This window comes from Labrus bergylta, chromosome 7 (assembly GCF_963930695.1).
Source record: "Labrus bergylta chromosome 7, fLabBer1.1, whole genome shotgun sequence".
NCBI classification, from domain to species: Eukaryota; Metazoa; Chordata; class Actinopteri; order Labriformes; family Labridae; genus Labrus; species Labrus bergylta.
The window spans coordinates 21,128,618-21,152,570 of record NC_089201.1 but is presented as its reverse complement, the minus strand read 5'-3'; the positions used below and the strand labels follow the sequence as shown (position 1 = coordinate 21,152,570).

At 40.1% G+C, this 23,953-nt stretch overlaps 2 protein-coding genes across 2 annotated transcripts in view; both read right to left on the bottom strand.

The window, feature by feature from the left end:
• Positions 1 to 527: 527 nt before the first annotated feature.
• On the bottom strand, positions 528 to 5,397 carry yars2 (tyrosyl-tRNA synthetase 2, mitochondrial). Its single transcript, XM_020660713.3, has 5 exons — positions 4,610 to 5,397; positions 3,811 to 3,978; positions 3,549 to 3,704; positions 3,179 to 3,349; positions 528 to 883 (listed from the first exon to the last, which is right to left on the bottom strand). The coding sequence occupies exons 1-5, from the start codon at positions 5,395 to 5,397 to the stop codon at positions 724 to 726; spliced, it is 1,443 nt and encodes a 480-aa protein (XP_020516369.1). The 3' UTR covers positions 528 to 723.
• A 1,468-nt stretch (positions 5,398 to 6,865) lies between these two features.
• The window catches only part of pparab (peroxisome proliferator-activated receptor alpha b), a 37,241-nt gene continuing 20,153 nt past the window's right edge, over positions 6,866 to 23,953 (bottom strand). Inside the window, exons 3-7 of the mRNA XM_020660515.3 lie at positions 23,336 to 23,496; positions 20,282 to 20,420; positions 15,280 to 15,479; positions 11,233 to 11,686; positions 6,866 to 10,867 (exon numbers count right to left, since the gene is read on the bottom strand). Of these exons, the coding sequence (XP_020516171.1) occupies positions 10,623 to 10,867; positions 11,233 to 11,686; positions 15,280 to 15,479; positions 20,282 to 20,420; positions 23,336 to 23,496 (1,199 nt within the window). The 3' untranslated portion in view covers positions 6,866 to 10,622. The remainder of the gene's footprint in view (positions 10,868 to 11,232; positions 11,687 to 15,279; positions 15,480 to 20,281; positions 20,421 to 23,335; positions 23,497 to 23,953) is intronic.

The following is a 23,953-nucleotide window of genomic DNA, read 5'->3' as shown; positions in this document are numbered from 1 at the left end:
TGGTTAGAAAATGATGTGACTATTTACACCACAGTGAAAAATCTGCATTGAAGGGTCAAAAGAATGCCAATCGTGAAAAAAAATACAACAAGTTAAAGTATTAAAATCACGGAATATATGAATGATCAACACTATTTATATCTTGATTATAAATTGTACCTTAAACCTTTTTTCGTTCTGTCTGAACCAGATTCCACCTTCCACCTCTCAGACCAAAAAAAAAGCAGCAACATTAGGACATCTGTTGGCCTCATGCTCGAATCAAATTGAATAAAACACTACGTTCTTAAAATAGAACCATAACCTGTTTGTGAAAAATGACGCAATTTAGTTTGAGAATGTGAGTAATTATTTACCTATGGGATCACAGCAGGGTATGCGGTGCAGCTGTGGAAGCCTGCCGCAACGCTGTAATGTGTTGAATAATACTGCCCCCTAGTGTTCATGTCACAGGAGTAATATCAATAAGAGACAGCAAGCAACGATCTTTAAATCAACTCATTTTCAATAAAATACCGTTGGATAAATTCACATCTGTACATATAAATATTTATTTGACAACTACAGAAAATCATAGAGGGCAAGGGATATGGCAAAAACCCAGCAGCTTCCAAAGTACCAGTCCATCAATGTCTCCTTACTGACCCTGCAAAGGTGTAGTCCCCTACCTTCCCCGTTAATCCATCAAAGGTTAAATTGGTCCATAACAAAAGGTTGACAGCCTCAGAGACTGAGCCACTTAATGATGTAGAAGTTCTTCTTGCCCACTCGGAGTAAAGTAAGTCCATTTGACAGGATGTGGAGTTTTGGGATCAGTATCTGCTCTGGTTGGTCCGTCCGTTGTTGGTTAATCCATACTGCTCCTTCTGAAACCATTCGATACCTGCGCACAAACATTTGAACAGACAGCAAGGTCAGAGTTTCCTCTTGATAACACATCTTTGTAAAAAAAAAAAAAAAAAAGTCAGGGTATTAGCTTGCACTGCTGCAAATCTGCAGAGCATCAAACGTCTGACAGATTAGACTGGCTGCTGAGCTCAACAGTAAACACAGATTTCCTCTCCAATGACGAAACTAATCTTGCATTGCATTAAACAAAACAACACCCCATGTTTTGAAGGGTGAGTAGTTAAAAAAAAAAAAGTCAAGTCAAAGCAAACACACTCTAGTCATGCAGTGTGTTCACATTAGAATGGGTCATTGCCCCCCCCTCCCCCCAAAAACCTCTACATAAATATAATACTACCAAAGACAGTATAAAGACTTGTGATTTAACTTATAATTGACATTTGATCGTGCCATGCACTCAGTTTTTTCATTAAATCAAATTATTATTCATCAAATTAATAAGTTAACAGAAAACTCTTGAAACTGAGTTACATTGTGTTACCTCTCATTGTATCCTCAATCCTGTTTTATTCAAAGATAAAATAAAAAAATCACAGACTGTATTTAGAATAAAAAAAAATCTTGTTCTTATAACTATTTATTTCAAAGTTTTATCATAACTTATGTTTTGTTAAAATATTTGAGTCCTTCTCTTCACATATTTTCTATACACACAATAGGGCCCCACTGCACAGGTGGCTCTCAAGTGCTGGCTCCACTAGTGTCCTGTTAGGGGCTGGTGACAGCAGAGGGTGAAGTCAATATTCAAATAACTGATTTTTATGATAAGATAACAGTCTCTTGTAGATAAAAATGACACATTTATAAATGATTGGTGTCCTTACTTTAAAAATGACAGAGTTTGACATACACACCTTTTGAATTCTTGTTTCATTGTTCAATTTTCGCCTAAACTACATGTGTGCTTAAGTGTTTGAATTTCAAAAACCGACAATGGTATGGATAAAAACTTTGCTTTATTGTTATGAATAACTGTCTGTGAACATCCAGTCCAAATTTGGTGGCATTCTGATTTCCAGAGATACATGTGATAAGGCAGGAGCTGTTCCTTTCGCAGAAGCCCCAATTTTCACTATTTTTTCGTTTTTTTGGTAAGATCCAAACAAACACCAAAAAAAGTTATTTTGCAGTAAAATATTTTTATACAACCATCCGTTTCATAAACTAGACATGTTAAAGTTATGAAAAAATATGGTTGTGCTTTGCTTTGGTATCGCAACTTTTAGGGGCCCAAGTTCCTCTACTATAATAAATAACATTTTGCATCTGGGTCAAAAAAGAGAGATGTTTAAAAATTCATTAAATGCACTTTGAACATTTTAATGGATTTCTTATCTTAATGAAACGATAAAGCCCAGTAATACGACTGTTGAAGCCACTCATTAGTTGTAGAAATACCAAAATATGAGATGAACAAAAAAAAGACTAGATTTGGTTTTTAGAGTCTATTAACCAGTAATTTGAAAACCCATATAAACATAAAAATCACATTAGTTGTTGTAGTGTATTTCATATAAAGCGTTTTTAACATTTGTGTGGCCCTTCTTATCCACTTCGATGGAACGGCATTCAAGCCAGGACACATAGGAAACAGAAAGTCAGATTTTAAATACTCGTTGGATCGTTGTAAGTTTGTAAAAACTTTCAGCTCAGAATCAACATCAACATGTGTCTTCCATTTGAATCACTAACACTAAAAGTCTGAGGATAGATCGGATGAGGCATGTATAACGTGAGACTTGGGGTGCCCTTTGCTGGAGGACAAGCAAAATACCTCAGCCATTTAACTCCACATACAGACGTTTTGAATGGTTACTTATTATAACAGTTTGAATAAATAGGATTAATCAGAATTTTAAAATTCAAAGAAAGTGTATGAGCCATATTTTAAAAACATATTTACAAATTTCCACTGAATAATGCAGATAAAATGTAGTCAACTTCTATGAAACATCGCTCTAAGTTAACTTTCACTTCACCTCTAAACAGTACACATAGTGGAAGGAGAAAATATGCTGTTGACTCACTGACCCTTAAATATTCACAAAGGCGTTGACGTGTATTTATTATGCACTCCTATTTCAATACTTTCTTTCACGATGTTCTCTGCATTGCTTCAAATGGAAACACAGGATTTCTGAACAATGCATTGATCACGAAGGCCTCAAGACATTATGGATTTAGTTTATGAACCTTTGGTGTTGTATTTAAAAAATATGTCTGTGACGAGCAAGGACGAGAAAGGAGCAGAGCAGATTTGGGTACTCACCCTCTGGGTCCGTCTGGGATGGCGTTGACTCTGCGGCAGGCGTCTATCACCGTGGTGCCCGGCTCCAACAGCAGCTCATGGAAGGGAGCTTCTCTGAAGAGCTCCTGCAGCTCCTCATCACTCATTTCCTCCAGAGCCTCCACACTGCTGCTGTACAGGGCTTTGGTACACCTGAAAAGTAAAAAAAAAAAAGAAGAGAAACCAAGTGGAGTTAAGGATTTATTGTCTTCTCAACTAATCCCCAACAATATGAATCTCTGCGGTCTTAATTAGGCTGTTCCCAATAACATTTTCTCAAAACTGTCTGTGAGAAATCATGTTGAAAATGTTGTTTAATATAACAGAAACCAAAAGCACAGCATTTTCTGACCTCTTGGCGCTCTCAAGGCCTTCCTTTCCATGCACCAGTTTGGTCACCTCTGCAGCCAGGCGTTTATGTGCGAGGCGTTTCCCCGGATCCGCTCGCTGCTGCTCCATCAACCTCTCGACCTCCGCCAGAGGCAGGAAGGTGAACAGCTTCAGATACCTGCAAAAAAGACCAAACAAATGTTTCCCCGGCTTACTTTTACAGGTCACAGAGAGTACCCACAGTTACCTCTCTCTAAAATACATGAGGCTCCATCTTCACCCACCTTTCCACGCTAACATCAGGCTGCCGCAGGAAGAACTGGTATAGCTCAAAAGGAGACGTCTTGTCTCTGTTCAGCCACACTGCGTTTCCCGCCGTCTTGCCCAACTTGTCCCCTGCAGAGCTGGTCACCAGCGGGATGGTCAGGCCATACACCTCCTCACCGCTCACTCTGCAAAACAAACGACAGACAGAACACAAATCACTGCTTTAAACATCAGTATGAATAGTAAGTAGTGACTTTTGTGGAACGTTTGCTCATTCTTTATTCCTAGTGAGGGCATTTTCTTGAGCTTTAACTCATAGCTAGACACCAAATTGCCCGGCCAGTCGCTGCATTCAATCAAACTCTTGGCAGGTCTCGATCTGTTGTTGATGGTGAAGGTTGTAAGTTTTACCACAGATGTGCTGACCTGTTTGGTGACTACAATGAAATACAAAAATGAGAGCTTCACTGCTGTTTGGGTGTCACAATTGTTTTCCACCAGGGCCCCAAGGTCGCTCGAATTTGTCAGATGTCACAAAACAGGAATCAATATGAAGTGCAATAGGTTGAAATGATTAAAATGTGTTTCACTGAACTGAATCCTGCCTGGCACTTCAACGTAGGCAGAAAAAAAAAAAGGGTTGGCCTCTAGTATGTCATGAAAAGTCCCTGGATGCACTTATTTGTCAAATTCATACACAGCTGTCAAAGATCAAACGGGTATTAAATCAACAGAAAAACTGGACCATTGCTCATTCGTCACATAAAACACCTGCGAGGCCTTTGTTTTGTTTTCTGAAGTAGGATGTACATTTACTTGTGAATGAAGTCATGGCCGGACATCAAATTGCCCAGCTGGTCGGTGCCCCCCAGCTGGATCCTGCAGCCGTAAACTTGGTTCAGGTGGTGAAAGTCATAAGCTTGGAACACCTGGTAGGTGAACTCCGTCAGGCTCATGCCGTCCGCGCTCTTCAGCCTGGACTGCACGCTGTGACGGCTCAGCATGGTGCCCATCCTGAAATGCCTCCCGTTCTCCGACAGAAAGCCCACCAAGCTCCAGTCCTTGTACCAGCTCAGGTTATTCAGAACAGTCAAAGTGCCCAGCGGCTTGGAGCTGTCGTGAAAGTGCAGTTCGTGGTTGGCGAAAATCCTCTGGAGGCTCTCCCGGACGCCGCGGGTGTTCGCCTCCACGGCGTCGAGGGACAGCGGCTCCCTCTCGTTCGTCTTCCCGCTCGGGTCTCCGATCTGCGCCGTGGCCCCTCCGAGCACAGCGAGGACATGGTGCCCGGCGTCGCGGAAGTGCAGAAGACCGATTACGGCGAGCAAGTTGCCCACATGGAGGCTGTCGGCCGTGGGGTCAAAGCCGCAGTACACAGTCTGAGCAGCAGCTTGGAGCAAGCGGGGGAGCTGGTCCTGCGCCGCGTTACCTGGGAAGGACTCCTTCAGAATACCGCGTTTATTTAGAGACACGAGTAGTCCGTTATGTACAGAAGAAGAGCCGTGAAACTTAGACCTGAGTGTGAGGCAAATGCTCGTTAGCCGAGGCAGAATACAAGGTCCATGCCTCGAAACATAGCGGCAGGTCCGCGCCATGGAGGCCGCCATGTTGGACAATGTGACAAGAACAAGGAGGCGGAGTTGAGCCTCATAGAGAGTGTGTTAGAGAGTGACTACAGCGCCCTCTGGTGGACTGGTTCCACTAACTTCAGCTTGGTGGGCTTTTGATTCTTGCATACAAAAACAAACAAATAAAAAAAAAATGACATCATGATTAAAGAAGCCAACACACTACCTAACATGTTTTTTTTTTTTTATGTAGTACTTTTTTTTTTTTTAATAGTGAATACAGCTAAACACATGTGATTACATTAAAACTTCCCAAATGTATAAATCTGGAGTTTTTGGGGGATCCTAAAGGCCAGTGGGCCCTAAGGCAGTTTCCTTTTCTTCGCAGTTTGTTAGGCAATGTATTGCAGCACAATATATGGTAAAGGTTTAGGGCTCTTAATAAAATACATTGTCTATAGGGACTGTGATGTTAGGATGGATTTGTGTGAACATCTAGTATGGAAACTGAAAATGTTTGCTGAATTAATGTTTGTTTGTTACCACAAATAAAATCTAAAGCCATGCAGTATTAAGGCATTCAAATACTAATACAAAAAACTCGAACAACTCCATGCCTTCTGTATTAAGTATAATTGTTGCTGTTGCATTTATTTATTAAACATTGACTTTTTACTCTAAACCTAAAAACAAATATTTTTTTTAACCGAGTGAGAACAAAATAAAACAAAGAAATTATCACATATGTTCTGTTAAACTGAGTAGGGTCTACTTCAGAGAATGTTTCAGGTCTTACTACACTTCGGGAAAAAATGTAGAGCCCATGCTGAAGAGAATCACCCTCGACCACCTGCAATATATTTTATTATGGCTATTTAGTCATTCCTACCAAAATGTGTGAGTTATAAAAACTCATAATACTCATCAACTAACCAATTTGCCCATTTTAATTGTAGTTTCATTGTAGTTTGTATTGTTTCTTAATCATGTAATGTTTATTATAATGTGTGCTGCTGCCCTATTGTCTATTGCCCAAGTCCTCATTATGAAAGAGATTTTGATCTCAAACGTAATTACCTGGTCAAATCAAAAATGTAATAATAATAGAATAATGTAATATATGTTTACAGATTAGGCCAATTCTGCCCCCTGTAAATTAATACTCCTGAATTCATTATATGTAAAGACAATGTGTGTGCCATACAAATCTTCAAATGTTCATAGAAAATGGAGTCAAATCCAGAGTGCACTCATTAGTTTCTACAATTGCACATTAGCAATACGCTTTTTTTTCACAGGCCTGACTTTAGAACAAAAGATGTCAAACTTCCAGCTGTCAAGAAAGCTAAGAGCTACACTCTTCAGATAAGAAACATTTGAATATGTCTGGTTGTATTTTTGTTTGCAGACTTTAATTCTATGGCAAACAAACCTGACGTAGGTACAATTGAGCAATGTGAACTCTAACATTGTCTTTTTTTATTCAAACAAACAACTGAGAAATGTGGAGGATTTCAAAATAGTTTTATTTCAAATCCATTCAATGTCAACTGGTTCCATTGTTTAAATGTCTAGATATACATTCATCAAACATTTACAGTATTGTTACCACGCCACAGTACACATTGACAACACATCCGAAGACACGCTCTGATGTCTCTTCGCACGTCACTACAGCCACAAAAAAAAAAAACTCCATTAAATCCAGGAAGGAAAAAAATAATTAAAATATCTAAATTCTATGACTGCTGCCCTCTGGTTAACATTTTTCGGCCAGTTTTGGGAAATAAAAAAATTACAAATGAATTAATGAGTATTGTTTGTTGGTGTGTGTGTGCAGTAAGGCAGGGCACTATATAAACTCATTCAAGAGAGAGAGAAAAAATGAGAGAGCGAGAAGGAGGAACAAAATATTTCTACGTCCTGAGCTAGTTCAACAAAGGAAGACTACATTTCCCTGATACAAGTTCAAAAGTCCCTTGTCAATTCAACACAAAACAGACACTCCTAGGGGAAAGCAGACATCACAAATTTACAAGGTTTCTCCTCGAGGGCCTGGCACTAATTGTGTTTCATCCTTTACCGGTTTAGTTTTAAAAAGTCAAGTCCTTTATTTAAAAGAAAAAAATCCTTCATAGCTTCTGTTATGTACAGCAAGCTAAGGCTTCAATAACAAGCCAATGTCCTGCTGTACAGTTTCCAAAATCTTCTGTGACATCATTTCCTGTCTGCATGGCCCAGTTCTGTCTGACGACACCATCCGTTCAACCATTCTAGAAGTGTGTGTGTGCACAAGTCAAGTATTTCTTTTTTATCTGAATCTCTAGAGTTTTATGGCATGGGCACACGCTAAGGCACAGATTGTTTTGCGGTTCATCTCTGCAAGGGGAAAAAAAACCCGGCTGCGCTGAATCAGTTCTTCATGTGGGACTGACATTCTGTAAGAAGGTATAATATGTAAAGAGAGGCAGCTTGAAGGTCAGTAATCTACTCATGGCATAAGAAATGTTTGATGAGTCAGTACAACATAGCAGCGAGTGAGGAGAGAAAAGTCAAGACAAAAAGCGTGACAAAAAAAACCCCAAAAACCAACAGAATTATAAAACAGCACATACTGCATATTCATTACTGCATCATTTTGACTGTAAAAAGCGTAGCATGTCATTGCAAATTATGACTGCATTCGGTTTCTCTATATAATCAGCAACAGAGATGTGGTGTGAAAAATGAGAAAGAAAAAGAGGTTGGTTTGTTAAAGAAGAGGCAACCACGGAGGACTTTTTATACTATATGAATTCTGTGCATATATTACCTATTTGTTTTTGTTTTTTAACTGTGCAACCTGAGAACAGAGTATTACATGATCAGTGCCGAGCTGTTGATTGACCTTCCAAATGATAAAAGTTGGTTTGACTGTGTTCAAAGGTCAAAAAAAAAAATCAACTTCCCAAAGTTGTGAGCGAGTCCAGCCATGCACAGCTCACAAGTGCTTTCAGTTAATATGGTGAGAACTTAATTTGACAGATAAAAAAGCAGATGAAATTAACTGAATGCATACTTCGGATGCAGACGGAGGATTTCTATCGAAAATATAACATTTAACAAAAGGAATGTCCCCAGCGGGATTCAGATTTGATGGATATCCAGATAACCAGTTGCCCTGTTACCCTTTAAGTCTATTTACACTGCACTCTTCATAGTGCCATTTCAAATAAACACTTCTCTGATTTAGTCTCACGTATATATTTTTAGTATAAAAATATGATCCAATTCAATTTAAACACAAGTATGTGACTTTTAAGCATAAAGAACATACAGTATATATACATATATATATATATATATATATATATATGTATATAACTACATTAAGTGTAAAATCTCAAACATTTCAAAGTATTAACTGAACAGAGGAATACAAAAGTTGATCATCATTAGTACCTTGTATACCTCACGAGTTAAAAGTCGGAGCAAGCAATCCTTCCAGCTATGTACAGTGCACTCTCTTTCTACAATGTGATGTCACAAGGTCCATGTCCTGTGATTGGATAAAATAACTTCTTGATTATTTTGGATTTTGGTTGCATTGGCAGATTAAAGGAAAAGATTTACATACATTTTTTTCCCAAACTATCAGCATTGCATGCCCTCATTGTTTACTCATTGTCGTTCCTTTACTGTAGGTCTTCTGTGTAGCCTGTAAAGTGACCTCTTCTCATGCATGATCATCATAAAAGGAGGACAAAATGACCAAAACCATTTGGTTCTCTGTCACTAGAAACTTGTCAGAAAGTCTCAGATCATATCTGACTCACTTCCTCGAATGAAGAAAAGTGCAGGTGGTGACAGGCTTGTAACTGCTTTTTGCCTTTTGATTTTAAAATTGTCCCCAAACTTAACATGGAATTTCAGGGGAAAGAGAAAAAAAAGAGACAAACAAAACACTTTTCACACAAATGGACAAGTTTCCGGTGAAGAAGTTCCTCTCACTATCAAAGTATTTTTCTTGACCATGACATTATGATTTTCCTCTATTAAGGAAAAGTACTTTTGCTTTTCTTTTGCCATCATATTCAAATGTGCATGTAAGACCCCTGAATCCATCTCCTGCACAGAGCACAGAATGGAAGGCAGGACGATAAAACTGAGGGGGAAAAAACAACACACTGAGATGTAATTTGTAGGAAAAAGGTTCGACTGAGTAAGAAATTAGGAAACAGATGAATTCATTTCTAGCTCTAAGTCTGCCTGTAGGAAGGTGGGAATGCGCATTATCTGTGGGTTAGCCCTAGAAAAGCAAATGCAAACCAGGACGGAGTGCCAAACATCTGAGTGCGTATTTTGTGACAAAGGCATTTAACAGAGGTCCAGTATAAAAAGAGTGACATTTAATAATGTCACAGGCGTGATTGTGCTTCAGAAATTGCATTGTGGTGCGTGTGAACCTGTGGCTGTGATCATTTCAGTCTTGGAAAACTTCCCAAAGTTTAGATTTTGCTACCTTTTTCTGAAGTGTAAAAAATACTTTTCCCCACAGAGTCTGTGGTATTACGTGCTGATAATAACCCATATCAAGGCTTGAATTTGAACGGTTATTTCCAGTATTATCACAAACTAGGTATGCCTTAGAAAACTCACAGTACAGTACAAAGAAGTGATCATGTTCAGGGTTTCTTATGTGGGTATAAAAAGGTGACGGCACACGCTGGAGGGCTGGTGCATGAGCACCCGTCACCAACCCTTTATCGACAGCCAATCCCACAGGAGCTGCCTTGCTTGAAAACTGCATTATTACTGTTGTACTGCTGCCACTGAAGTTATTTGGGTGTTGATAGCTGTGAGGATATATGGCTCTTGTCTCTTTGACATCAGTTTAAAAATCTTTCAAATAAACGGCTGGAGTGGCGACTTATCAAGTTCACTTTCTTTCTGAATTTTAGGAGTAGTTAAGAAGTCTGGAGGGGGATAACCTCAGAGGTCACCTTTAAAATTTCAATTAACATTTTGTGGTTTCATCCAAGAGTTTGGTCAGAGATTGTACATACTGGTATCTAGATAGGGTCCTAATTAACTGTACATAGCATCTTTGCATACATGTTGTCCACACAATGGAGTGGAGACGAAGCTAACTCTTGCTGCATTGTGGGGGGGAGGGGGGGTTAGTGGTTCAACCTAGCTTATGACTTATGGACTCTTTTATTCTGTCCCTGAAAAAAAGAAGTTGATTTATAGGGTTCCCTTCCTGGTTATTCATCGAAAACCCCTCAGTACATGTCTCTGTAGATCTCCTGAAGGAGCGGGTGCAGTGAGGTGTCCTCTGTCTTTTTGAACTCCTGCACCAGCTGTGCATGCTCAGTGACCAGCTGCCGGAGGTCGGCAAGTTTCTGCAGCAGCTTGGGAAAGAGGAAAGTGTCGTCCGGGTGGTTGGCCAACAGGTGGAGCTGTAGCACCTGCACGATGCTCTCCTGCATGCGCTCGATGTGTGCCACATTCACCAGGCCTGGTCGGTCTAATGACAGAGACAGAAATGGAAGAAGAAAAGGGGCCTGAATTAAAAACCATGACAATGATGTTCTCTTGGAATTAAAATATTTAACAGAAAGGCAGTAGCAGCAGAGCTCCACAATTTCTTTCTATTTTTGCCAAATGTGAGGTTACATTTTGTGACAGAGAGCAAGAGCTTAATCAATCTTTATTTGTAAAGTGCCTATTCATAACAAAAGTTATCGCGAGACTCTTTACAAGAGCGCAGGTAAATGGACCTTACTCTTTGTTATACTATTTATAAAGACCCAATAATAAGATATTTTATCCCAGAAGGCAAACTATCAGATTCAAATATGAATAAATATGATATTTTCCCTGCATTCCTACCTCCACAACAGATGATAGCAGCCACAAACAAGGCCAGGTCACTATCGTCTAGCTCCAGCCCGTTAAACTTCATCGCAAACTGGAACTTGGGCTCCATCATGTCACTGAATGGCCGGCGCAGGCTCTTGAGGAATTCCCGGGTGATGAAGCCTGAGCCGTACGCCACAAGTAGCCCATCCTTGTTCATACTTGAGGCGAGCATGGCGAAGAGGGCCTCGTACACGCCATATTTCAAAAGAGTCACCTGATCATTGAGGTCCAGGCTTGAGAACCCGGGGACGGACTTTGCAAACTCTGTGAGCTCGGTGACGGTTTCCACCGATGTGCACTGGCAGCAGTGGAAAATCCGAACTTCTGCCTCCCTGTCCTTCAGTACTCCTGCTGAGCCCACCATCTTTGCCACTAAGGTCTGCTCAGCCAGCTGGAGGGTGTCCATGTCATGGATGACAAAAGGCTGTGGACAGTAAAGAACGACAAATTGTTATTAGCTTTATATTTCTTTATTTCTAATCTTTAACTCAACCCCATTAACTTCTAGAGCAGGATTTAAGAGGAAGAGGAAGAAGACGTATACGTCTTCTTCCTCTTCCTCTTAAATCCTCTCTTAATCCTCCTCTTAAATCCTCTTCTGATATTCTATATTCTGAATTAATGCTGCGAGTGAAATTCAATTTTACACTCTGTTATTGAACATGTTAAACAAATAGGCTGAAATACACACACATGCACCGGGACTTGAACCGGGGACCTTCCAGTTCCCAACCAACTACAGACTGAGCTACTGCCGCCCAAAGATCACCATTCTCACCTAAAAAGCCTGAATGGTCCAACAGCATCACACCTTTTAACAGCTCTTAGAGCCTCGTTTTAGCTGTGGAACAAAATGCAGGCTTGCTTGTTGCACTTTTAAGTCTCCAAAAGTAGTATGGGAGGCAGAGCTTGTGGAATCATCTACAATTTTGGGGCAGGGAGGCAGATACTGTCTCTACTTTTAAAAGTGGGCTCAAACGTTTCTAGTTTATATTTATGGCCTGCTCAAGTTTGCCTTGTTGGCCTGTAGTTAGGGCTGCTATAGGCTTAGTCTAAAGTAGGAAGAAATACATCTAGCTCCTGTGTCTTCTGCATCTGTATGCAATCATCTCCCATTAAAGTACTACAGTAAACCTGTGTCTTCCATGGAGCATTTGTACTCTCTTGTGGATTGCTGTTGCTAGAATCATATGCCTTGGACTTGCTTGACTCCAACTACTACAATTATTTTAACAGTCTTAGTGACACATGTCTGATCACCAATTACGAGTCAGGTCATGCTCAAGGTTTCTGCCTGTTCAAGTGAAGTTTTTCCTTGCTATTGCCATCTCAGCTGTACTAATTTCAGAGTAAAGTTGAGGCCTGTTCTACATCTAAATTGACATGTGGTAATTGTTATTTGTTGTTATAAATAAGAACAACCTATAGGTGAAAGTTTGTTGGAATACAACACAGTAAGTACAGTGTTCCTTATTTTTGACAGACTTGACTACATAAATAAGGAAAAAGATCAATCAGCCATCGTCCCTACATGAAACACTGTAGTGACTGATGTTTACCCATAATCTTTACCTGAACGGGAGGCTAGGCCCGGAGCCCTTATTGACACTTTCATATTTCCACAATGACATACTGAGCCTATGGCTACACAATTATGAATTTAACTGTCAAAAAGATGTTAGGTGCAAATAATGTGATGTGAAATATAAGTACTACATTTTGCAAATAAAATTTAACACAGTTTCAGATGGTTCCAAACAATGTTGGAGACAAATTGCACACTCACATTTGATGTATACAGAAGATAGGTCTACCTTTTGATTTTAAAGTAAAACACTGCCAAATGCTAACGTCAGCAAACCACTGAGTTAGGCAGACTTCCATGGGGTTGATAGAGTTACAAAGCCCAAAGGCATTGTTTCCTAAGATTTCCAAAACCACATTCTTCTCTAGAAACCTCCAGCATCACCCTTATGGGTCACAGTGGCTTGGAAGTAATTTTTTCCTAGAAATATTAATACTGCTGTACTGAAATGTAGCAAAGGGCTATTCTAATAGCACTAACACTTGGTTTGTTAGGATTTATTATAATGCATTGTGTGCTAAAAGTTTTTTGATTGAAACATTGCAAGGTAATAAAAGGACTAAAAAAACATTAGTTGGCGAAGGAGGCTACAGGTAGCCTTGCTAGCTGCTCTGTGAAGCTGTTCTCCACTGCTCCACTAATACTTTCAGCTAAGTGCTCATGTCTGTACATAGCAAGAATGATGTTTACAGTGTTCGCTCTCTGTTGAAATTTAGGCTGACCAAGTGGGCTGCAAGTAGCTAACAAGCGTGTGTACATCAATGGTAGCTGCTCTGTAATGCTGTGCTAAAATAATATTTAGTGCTAAGTGTTCATGTCTGAATTTAGCAAGACTTAAGTTAACTGTTCACTCTCTTTCTGTTGAATGCTCTAGCATGCTTACATTGGTAGCTACAGCTTTTAGTAAAAGAAATGTCTACTTTTACAGGTAGGCCTACCAATAGGCTACAACATTTTGTGGTAATCCAACAAAATGTTGGTGATATACGTTTCAGTTTGATAAAAGCAGTGGGCCAGCAAACTGGCAAAGAGATCAATCATGCAACCAAGACAGCCACACTGCTAGCATGCCTCAAAATTAGAACAATGCTAGCCCTCCTCATAAATGAACTTTTTTCACAGAACTCAGCAGGAGTAATAACTGACAGAATAATGAATATAAACTCAATTATCACTCTAGCTACAGCACAGGTTTAAGTAGTTATAATTTCTAGAAATCAAAATAACACTTTTGTTCCAAAATCCTGCTCCAAACTGGAGCTCAGAGCAATAGCAACAACTTGGCATTTCTTAAGCTGCTTGTTTTCTCAAAGACTTCCAGTCAAGACTTGACGTGCATTCAGATTAATCACAACACAGCACAACACAACCAGTCAAGTCAGATTATAAAACTGGCATTAATTACTGTACACAGATCAGGGCCAAAAAGGACACTGTTATGGCTCAGTATCTACCCAGACATTCAGACTGATGAGTCAAATCTGACGAGGATCTTACTAACAGACATTTACTGGATCCATATCAGTTGATGACCTAGATCACCTTTTTATCAGTTTGGTCTATTTTGTTACTCAAATATATTAGACATCTTGTATTTAACATAAGAAAAATTATCTTTAATAACCAACGTTCTCAGATCAAAGGTAAGCAACATGTGAGCATTCAAACACAGTAAAGTTTGGGCTTCATAGTCAACTTCTGTATTGCATAAAAGTCCATGAAAAATGAATGTTCATTTCTTACTGCCTTCTTGTCAATGGCTACATAGCCCACAGACTCCCTGTGTACTATAAAAGCACACTTATCCATCTGAGGCTTTGAAGTCCAGAAGCAGTGGGGGGAATGTCTGTGTTTGAACATGAATGTGCACCCAGACTGACCTGTCCCTCTTGACCTATTTCACACATACACAAATCCATCCATGGAATTCACAACAACTCAGGGCTGTAGTCTTTGACTCCTCACTTGTTCACTTCTTTTTTTCTGGTGAAGGGACAACCAAAGAAATAAAAGGCTGCGAGGGATTTTTTCTTTTGATGAATTTAGGGATTAAAGAGCTCAGGCATGGAAGAAAAAGGGCAGCAAACACTGGCTCTTTATATCTTTTAGCTGCAAACAGATGTCTCCTTGTCGAACTTGTGAGTTGGCTCGCACTACTGATTGAGAAAGTTATTTCTGTCATTGGCTGGCAGCACATGCTCTCTGAGGTACTGGCTGCCAGGTCGTATTGAGACATTAGCTTGATTGCAAATTTTGAATGTGCTCAGAATAAGATGAAATGACTCCAAAGGGGAAAGCATAAATTAAAAAGTTGCAAGACATCATGACCTTGACCTGTGAGGAAATTCTGGTTATAAGTACAACCTCAAGCACACTATCCATAAACACATGCAATATCTCACTCACAGACCCCCTGCTCTTAATGAACCTACAGGAGTGCTGGTCTTGCCGGTGAGGATGGTTCGGGCCTTGGCCTTGTTCATGTTGAAGTTCTTGAGGTAGGCCTCATAAATCTGCCGGGCCAGCGTCTTCTGGTCGGCTAGCTGAGGGTCTTCCATCTCCCTGTCCCCCGTCACCATCTCCGCTTTCAGCTTTAGCTTTTCTGACTGGGGCATCCGACCAAAACGGATGGCTGTAGAGAGAAAAACAGACAGAATGTTGGACAAAGAAGAGCGGACTAAATGATTGATGCTCCACTGAACATCAAAAGCTTCTTATTCAAGTTGAACACATCTTGAGGAATTATTTTTCAAAATGACTACACAGACACCTCACAGAGTACAATGAATCCAAGTAGACACACAAGCAGAAAACGAAACATTTAATGCATCCAAAAAACATTATAATCTTTCAAACTTAAACTTTGGGAACAGTAGCAATGATATACAAAGCACCAGTCATATTAGGTAAGCAGAGCTCAGGCCGATCATTTTTCTGTACCTTCTGTTTTCCTGACATCTGGTGCCAAAGCCTTATTTCCCCCCAACATACGGATCTACAGGCAGTATTCGTTCTGTTGTATTCAAAACAAGAAAATCTTACATAGTGTATTTCATGGAAAAACACAACTTTGTAATCAGTACGAATCTAACAGGGCTTGATCAAATACTCCTTGCATTTCTGATGTCTTTATAAATAAATCTCTAATATCGCTGAACTGAAGTGCAGCCCAAGGCCTGAATTCAGTCAAAGGCAAAGCAGTTACCGGTACATTTTATTTATATTTTTCTGTCTTTTTAGAAAAACATGCAGTGGGAACAGTCTCTGCATAAAACAGCCATGTGCCATTACTCGAATCACATTCTAAATCTAATGAAAATATTCTTCCACAGAGAGGCCAGGAGGTCAGGAAATCACGGACCAGTTCGCCATAGAAGGAAAAAAAACCTGATCCCTGATGTCTATTTAAGTTTTGTGATTCAGGCTGTCTCATAGTGAATGTCTTACATTTGTTCCAAGAAGGACATGTTCCTTGAGTGATAACGGGAGCAGGGTGGTCTTGAGCGATGGCCATGTCACAATGTCCAGAAGAGCACTTTGATTATCACAGTGTAGTAGCTAGGTAGCTGTCAATCATAATCAGCTTTGGATGCATGAACACTGGTGTGTACATGTTGTTGTTGAGTCCAATGTGCTGTATCCATGGAAGAAGAAAACTGGCAGTCAGTCCAGCCCTGACACAACTTTACCACTTCTGTTAAAATCTGTTGTTTTTTCTAAGAGCTGGGATGTCATGAAGCGTTCTTTAGTGTTAAATGGAGAGGTGTGTAAACAGCGGAGCTACAATCTGTTAGATGAAAAACCATCAAAGGGACCTTACTCCATAACAGAATACATTTAGCAGTTACATGCTACAAAACAATGCAATGCATCAGCTACTACTGTGACTAATCTAAAAGATGTATAATCGTGTTAAAATTGTATTTTCCCTCTTATTACCTGCCTGTGCACAGACACGTATTCTCAATATATACATTTTGTTCTAAATGCATTTTAATCTGTAAAAAATACCAATGAAGCACAAATTATTTTATTTTTAATTAGAAAGAGGTACAAATCATTTTGTTTCTATGCATTACATTTAAAGAAATGATTATGAGCGTTGCATTCGAAGTGAGCTTAAAGACAACATTACCGTAGTTGTTTTTCTCCTAGAGGATGCTGGCATCTCTCAGACGGCCTGATCCAATTTGACTAACAAGATTAGAGGTGAACTGTTTTTAACCCCTCCTCTCCAATTTAAATGGGCATAAGCTGATGCAAACTCTCGTAAACACACACACACAAACACACTCACACACTGCTCCCTGAGAAGCCGGCATCCAGCTGCATCTACCGCCTGCATTTTACGAGACTATAAACGCATAAAAGGAGATCTGATTTCCCTGTTTTCCAGCAAGCCACACATCGCTGAAACTCATCCAGGCTAGCTGAGCAGGAATGAGCAGGGGATGCAGAGAGATGAGGGCCCATTAGATAACTGCTCACAAAGTGGATGGAGCATCTGAAGCCGCCAAAGCTCTCACAGTGGACTCCTGGGCAGGAGCCAAGTCTAATAAAGATGAGAGGAAGTGAGTGATCTTAAGCTGAGCATAAGTCCTAAGAAGCGTCGTGAGGGGATGAATCTGTGAGTGAGTGAAGGGGGGGAGGGGGCTAAAGGTGGGAGGGGGACAGTCTGTCAATCCGTGAAGTCATCTGTTTCAACGGCTAATAGGTGGAAGATTATTCAAGTCTTCCTTTACTACCTTATGTTGCATGAAGCCTTTTACATGGTGTGTTTTTCACAATGCATCAGGTCAATAGATGAGATATGAGGTACCATTAGGTTGTTTTGTTAAGATGCTGGATTAACTTGTGTCGCATGGTAATAAAAGTACATTTAATCAAATAACTTGCATTCTACAACTGAGACATGAATAGCCATGAATGTGTGTCCCTTCAGATCATAGGGAAAAAAGTTGTTCTATTTTATTTTTCACACTTAATTCATCCCTAAGGGAAATTCTGGTTTACACTCTGTTATTGAGAGACATGCTTCTCACACACATAGTCCTGAAATACAAACGTGCACAAACAGGATTTGTTGACATGCATTAGTAGAGAGATGTCAGAGTGGGGCTGCTACGCAGGGAGCGCGCCAGAGCTGTTGGGGGTTCAGTGCCTTGCTCAAGGGCACCTCAGCAGTACTCGAGAAGTGACCTTGCACCTGCAGCTACCAGAACAACTTCCATATGATGGTCTGCACCGGGACTTCAACCGGTGACCCTCCGGTTCCCCACACAAGTCCCTGCGGACTGAGCCACTGCCGCCCCAAACATTTCTCAAACAGTAGTGAACACACTGAACTCTCTTACACAAAAACTCATACATATACTGTATCATTTTTACACATCAGGTTGTTAATTTATTTATTTAATTGTTATTAACAATCTTTTTCACAATCTTTTTTTTTTACCTTTATTCTAACTTAAATGTTGCCTTCATGTTTCTTATTTCACCCCATAGATTGATTCATCCAATTGTTTTCTTAAGATTTACATTTTAGTCTAATTGTCCCTGATCATCAGAATTGTGGATGGATAATATGGATTTTTCATTAAATGAATAAATCAGAACAATCTGTTATAATAAAAAAATGTTTTGAAAGAGGATAAAAGTCAGTGTGATTTTTGGTGAATAATGTTATTTCCAAGTGTAAATTTCATCTATGCATAGTCAGAAGGTCATCCTGTATGTGATGATACATCTCATTTCATAAAAAGCTGAACTTCATTATGAACGTCCAGTATCTTCAGATTACGCTGTCAAATCAATCACCAATCGATACAAAGATAGGGACAAAGCTCTAAACTTAGCAGTTCTCCTCTCCTGTAGACCTCAAATGATCTGGTTTCAGAGGTTTCAAATCTCCTTCCTCCCCCTCTAATGTTACATTTAGGCCGATGAAACTCAATACAAATATACCATAAGAGGAAGTACAGCTGACAGGGATACTACTCCTGAGCTTTAAGGAAGTACTGCATCATCAAGAAAGATCTTGGCCATTTCTTAAGGTAACATCTCCAATGAGTAACCTCATGGGACGAAATTAAGCTGCCCTTTCCAGCATCTGCATCAGAAGAAGAAGAAGAAGAGGAAATTCACCTTTACACTCTGTTGCTGAACATGCTACACACACATAGGCTCAAATACACACACATGCACATGGTGGGGTTAGTTATATGCCTTGCTCAAGGGAACGTCCGCAGAGCTAAGGAAGTGGCACCTCTCCAGCTACCAGATCAATTTCCAGATTTTTGGTCCACACCAGGACTTGAACCTGCGACCCATCCGGTTCCCTCCCCAAGTTCCTACAGACTGAGCTACTGCCACCAGTGTGCAATATCTGCAAAGTGTGCTGAGTGTAAGTGTAAAGACTCAGATTGCACTGACCTGTTTGACCTTTCTACTTTAAATACACTGATGGACCCAGCTCACCCTCACAAACAGGGCTTTTTTTTGTGTTTGTTTTTTTACCACAATCAGTACATTGACCTTGACCAGATGTCAGAATGCCATGTTGTATCCAAGGGTAAACAATTTCCAACAGAATCTTGTACTTTAAGATCAATATTCCTTCACAAAGATAAAATGAGGAGAAAAAACTGAAGTCAGTCAACAAGACAGACAAGATTATTTTTAGGGAGTTCAAAGATACTGCATGTGCAGGTGTTTGTGTTTGTACTTGGGCAGCAGATAAGGAGGCTGGATTGATAATCACAAAACACATTTTTTTTTCCTTATGACGACTAAATTATACAAGACATTTTTACAACATAATAATTCAAATAATAAATGTATCCCTAAATTCAGACTTTTCCTCATGATTTACTTTTCAATAGTTTTAGATTTGACGACTATCTTTAGTTCTTTCTTCACAAATATATACTGTAGACTAGAGAAACAAGACAAGAATCAATGACTGTTGTTAAACACAGTGCATGAAGTGCTATACTTTAGGGTTGTTCATAAGACAACCCTAAAGGCTGCAGCATGCAAACACAGATGAAGTGTATTCTGTGCATGAGTGCAAACTGAAGTTCTCTTTTTCTTATATAAAAACAAAGGAAAACGCAGATCGACAAAATTCTTAAACTTTGAGGAATCTGTCTGATAGCCTGCGTTGGTCTTCAGTTAGGGACTTGCCTTAACATGCAACTCCCAACAACAACACCCAACTGTGGTGTTCAATTACTTATGTGTGCTAATTATGAGTGTACGTGTCTGCTCAATCTTTCTTGGCATCTGCAAAAGTGTGCTAGTAGTGTGTGTTTACAAGTAACAAGAACCATGCGTGTGTGTGTGTGTGTGTGTGTGTGTGTGTGTGTGTGTGTGTGTGTGTGTGTGTGTGTGCTTGTGACAGTGACTAGACTTGCCCCGCCCGTCAGGACTCACCGTTGTGTGACATGCCCACTGACAGGCACTTCTGGAAGCGGCAGTATTGGCACTTGTTGCGGTTCTTCTTTTGGATCTTGCAGCGGCGCTCGCACTTGTCGTACTCCAACTTGAGACGGATCGTTCGCCTGAAAAAGCCCTGCAGGAAGGGGGGGGGGGGGGGGGGGGACTAGTTAAAATGTGAATATAACTCACATAAAAAAGACTTATCTGCTTGTTGTATGGAAAGTATTCTCAAACATATGAAGGAGACATGAACATAGTAGAGCAGTTTATTCAGACAATAAGCTGGGGGAAAAGGCCCATAAAACTTCATATACAACAGAGAATAATTCAGTACTGCTTTTATGAAACCAAAATCATGGTTTTATCATAAAACATTATCGACTCTCACTCCTCATGAAGAAAGAATCCATCAGAAATGCAGTTATTCATTCAGAAACATTATTTCACCATTAGCCTTGCACTTGCACAACCTTGACAAAGAGACACTTTTAACTTTTTGCAGAGACAGACAAAGTGGCATATTTGTGTTTGGATAGAGTGTAGAAATTTGCCAGCGGGCTTGCTTGATACAACATTAAGCCATACTTGCTTGCAGTTTCATCCAAAAGCTGTCACTCAATGTGCCAAAATACATAAAACAATATCACAGACACACAAAACGACACACAGTACAGGAGAACACAGGCGTGCAGCAACCACGCGAGCAAATGTTAACTAACAATCTGACTCGCAGCTTGCTAACTGACGTGACACTAACACGTAAATAAATAATACATAAATACACCCGTTATAGAAGGGGAACTTAAAGCCATGTCAGAACATGCTGACTCTGATAGTGTCCACTGTCGTAAAAGGATCAGTTCATGGTCATTACAGAGGTCAGACCTCTTGTATTTCAGATCCATGAAATGATAACAGGATGAATATCAGTGTTTCCCCTCGGTTTACAGCGTTGGGGGGGGGGAGGGGGGGGGGGGGGGGGGGGGGACAAGCCGACATGCCGACACGGTGACACGACGACACAAACACTTGAAGGAATCTTGGTGTTCATGTGTTACTTTTATTGACAGCTGTCCTTTTCTATCGGAAAGGTATCCTTAAATGACTTCCTTCCCTGATTTACGACTCTATACACTATCCTATCTCTACAATAAAGACACAAAAAGCCCAAAAATAAATCTTGGGGGGGCCGCCCCCCCAATATAGTGGTAGGGGGATACTGAATATGATACCAATGAGAGGGGATACTTGTGTTCAAGACTTGAAATGTATGTCTTATGAATAATACATTGAAATGTTTGTTGCATATAGTAGAGTTATGTTGGACACTTGACGTCAGAGATTTGTATATTTGATTGGTTTGAAGCGCTGTTGCGAGCACTTTGAGAATCTTGAGTGTTTGAAGTCTGTTATACAATGATATCAACCTATACGTTACTCTGTATACTATAATGAAAGAGTTGCTTATTTGGTCATGAACATTAACTTTCTGTAGTGAGAAGCAACTTAGTCATGCTTTAAAGGGGAACGTTTTTTGTGAATATTGCATTATTTTCACACTCACTCTACACACACTAACACAAACACCTGTTTGTACAGGTGGTTATCATATGATTATTAGAAATTGTCAGGAGTCTCAGCCAACATACCCCGTGTATACATTAAGTACATTTACAGGCACACAGTAGAATATGGATTACTAAAAGGTGGATAGGGCACAACCCACCCAGGTGTCTTGGTGAACAATGCTGCTTTGTGTATGTTAACATGTATACCATTACCTGCAGCCTTTGTTGTATTTCTCTTTGTCCCACTTATTACCCCCTCCTCTCAACCCTTTATTGCCAATCTTGAAATAAAGGGTGGCTCCAAATCAGGTCTAAATTCATTGCAGCCTTTTGGATGTATTTTTGTAACGTTATGAAAGACTTGATGAAGAAATGCTCACAAAGCTTCAGCTGATCCAGCTCATGTTGTAACTGCGATGGACTTCCCCATTATCTCCCCTTTGGCACTTCATCGCTCACTTCTGATAGATGGACTTTTTAATGACCCTCTCCTAAAGGCCAAACAAATTCACCTTGACTTCTGTGATAATCGGTTGTTTTTTAGTTTTACAGCGTTACGACTTCACCCTGCAAAGGTCACAAAGTTTTGGCTCTGCCCTGTGGACCCAATGAGGACTTTGTCCAGAGTAGATACTTCTTTTTCTTCTGTACTGATGCATTCACAGCCACACACATACGGTTTATAAACTATAGCACTAACACTGAAAAACAATACACTGCTGCATAGATTTACACTGCTGCATAGATTTACACGTCTGCGAGCTGCTTCTGCAGTTAGTATGTGAATGTATATGTAACAGCATGTTGACATGTTTCACTTCTTGACATTGAAACTCCCACTGCTGTCCCGCTGGATTCACAGTGAGGAGGCGTAGAAAAGGCTTTAGCTTCTGAAGCTACATCAGTGTTTTACTTCAGTCATGATGAAGAAAACAATTGTATAAAACGATACAAAATATAGCAACACTGGTTCAAAAACACATTTATCACACACGGCAGGTTAGACTTTCTTTCCCCTTCAGTGAATCCTGAAAAACAGCCTTGGGTTGTTCTTCAACATGGTAAACAATTAACTAAGCGCATGACGACGACGCATGATATTCATGATGCATTCATGATGCATTCAGATTTGGTCACAAAAAATAAGGCCTCTGGATTCCTGTACCACTTTCTTTAGGGTAGCTCTTGAAAAAGTGGATATCAAATATAAGATTTACAGTCTTGGAATTAGTCACATGAGGACAGAAGACTGATTGTGAATCCTGGCTTGTTCGTACTTGTGTTGGTGACACGTGGATGAATTATTGACAACAGTATTGACAGGGTAAGAGAGAGCAGAAGTAGCAGCAGTAAAAAAAACAACTGTGTAAGGTGAGTGTCGTAAAAGCACCCCGTTATCTGTGTGATAAGTCTTCCACACGTTCAACTGGATGTCAGTTGTGTGGCCGTATAATTACTGTGTGTGTAATCTTGGGCTCACCTTGCAGCCCTCGCAGGCGTGGACTCCATAGTGGTACCCCGAGGCGCGGTCAGCACAAACTCGACATTCCAGATTGAGCGAGGAAGAAGATGAGAAGTCCTCCTGGCCCGCCGCCAGCCCGTAAACAACCGACGATGGGCTGGATGCTGGAGTCAGGGCATCTACAAAACAGAGGAACACGGGCGATTAAACTACTGACTAAACAAACATCCTGAGCCAAAGTCAACACTGATAGCTAACTAAAAGACATGTTTGAACATGTTTTGTCTTTTGCAGTTGTCAAAAAAAAATTCTAAAAAGACCGTAAACAGCACATAATTGATAAAAAGTTAAAAAAAAAGTTTTATCTATCTACTTGCTTTTGTGCACTGACTTTCAAAAAGAGCCTTCTCTGTTTGACCGATCTTATCATTCATACGACACAGTGGCTTTTATTGCCCTGCACGTGCAGTTTTATCACAACTGATTTGGAAGTGGGCAAACACACAGTTTCTAGGTACAGTATGTATTATTTCCATTGTTGCTGTATAGCTACAGTGTTCCTCATGACCATGTGGATAATGTGCAAGCTTAAATAAGAAACCTATAGCTCAATTTCAAGACTGATTGTTGAACAGT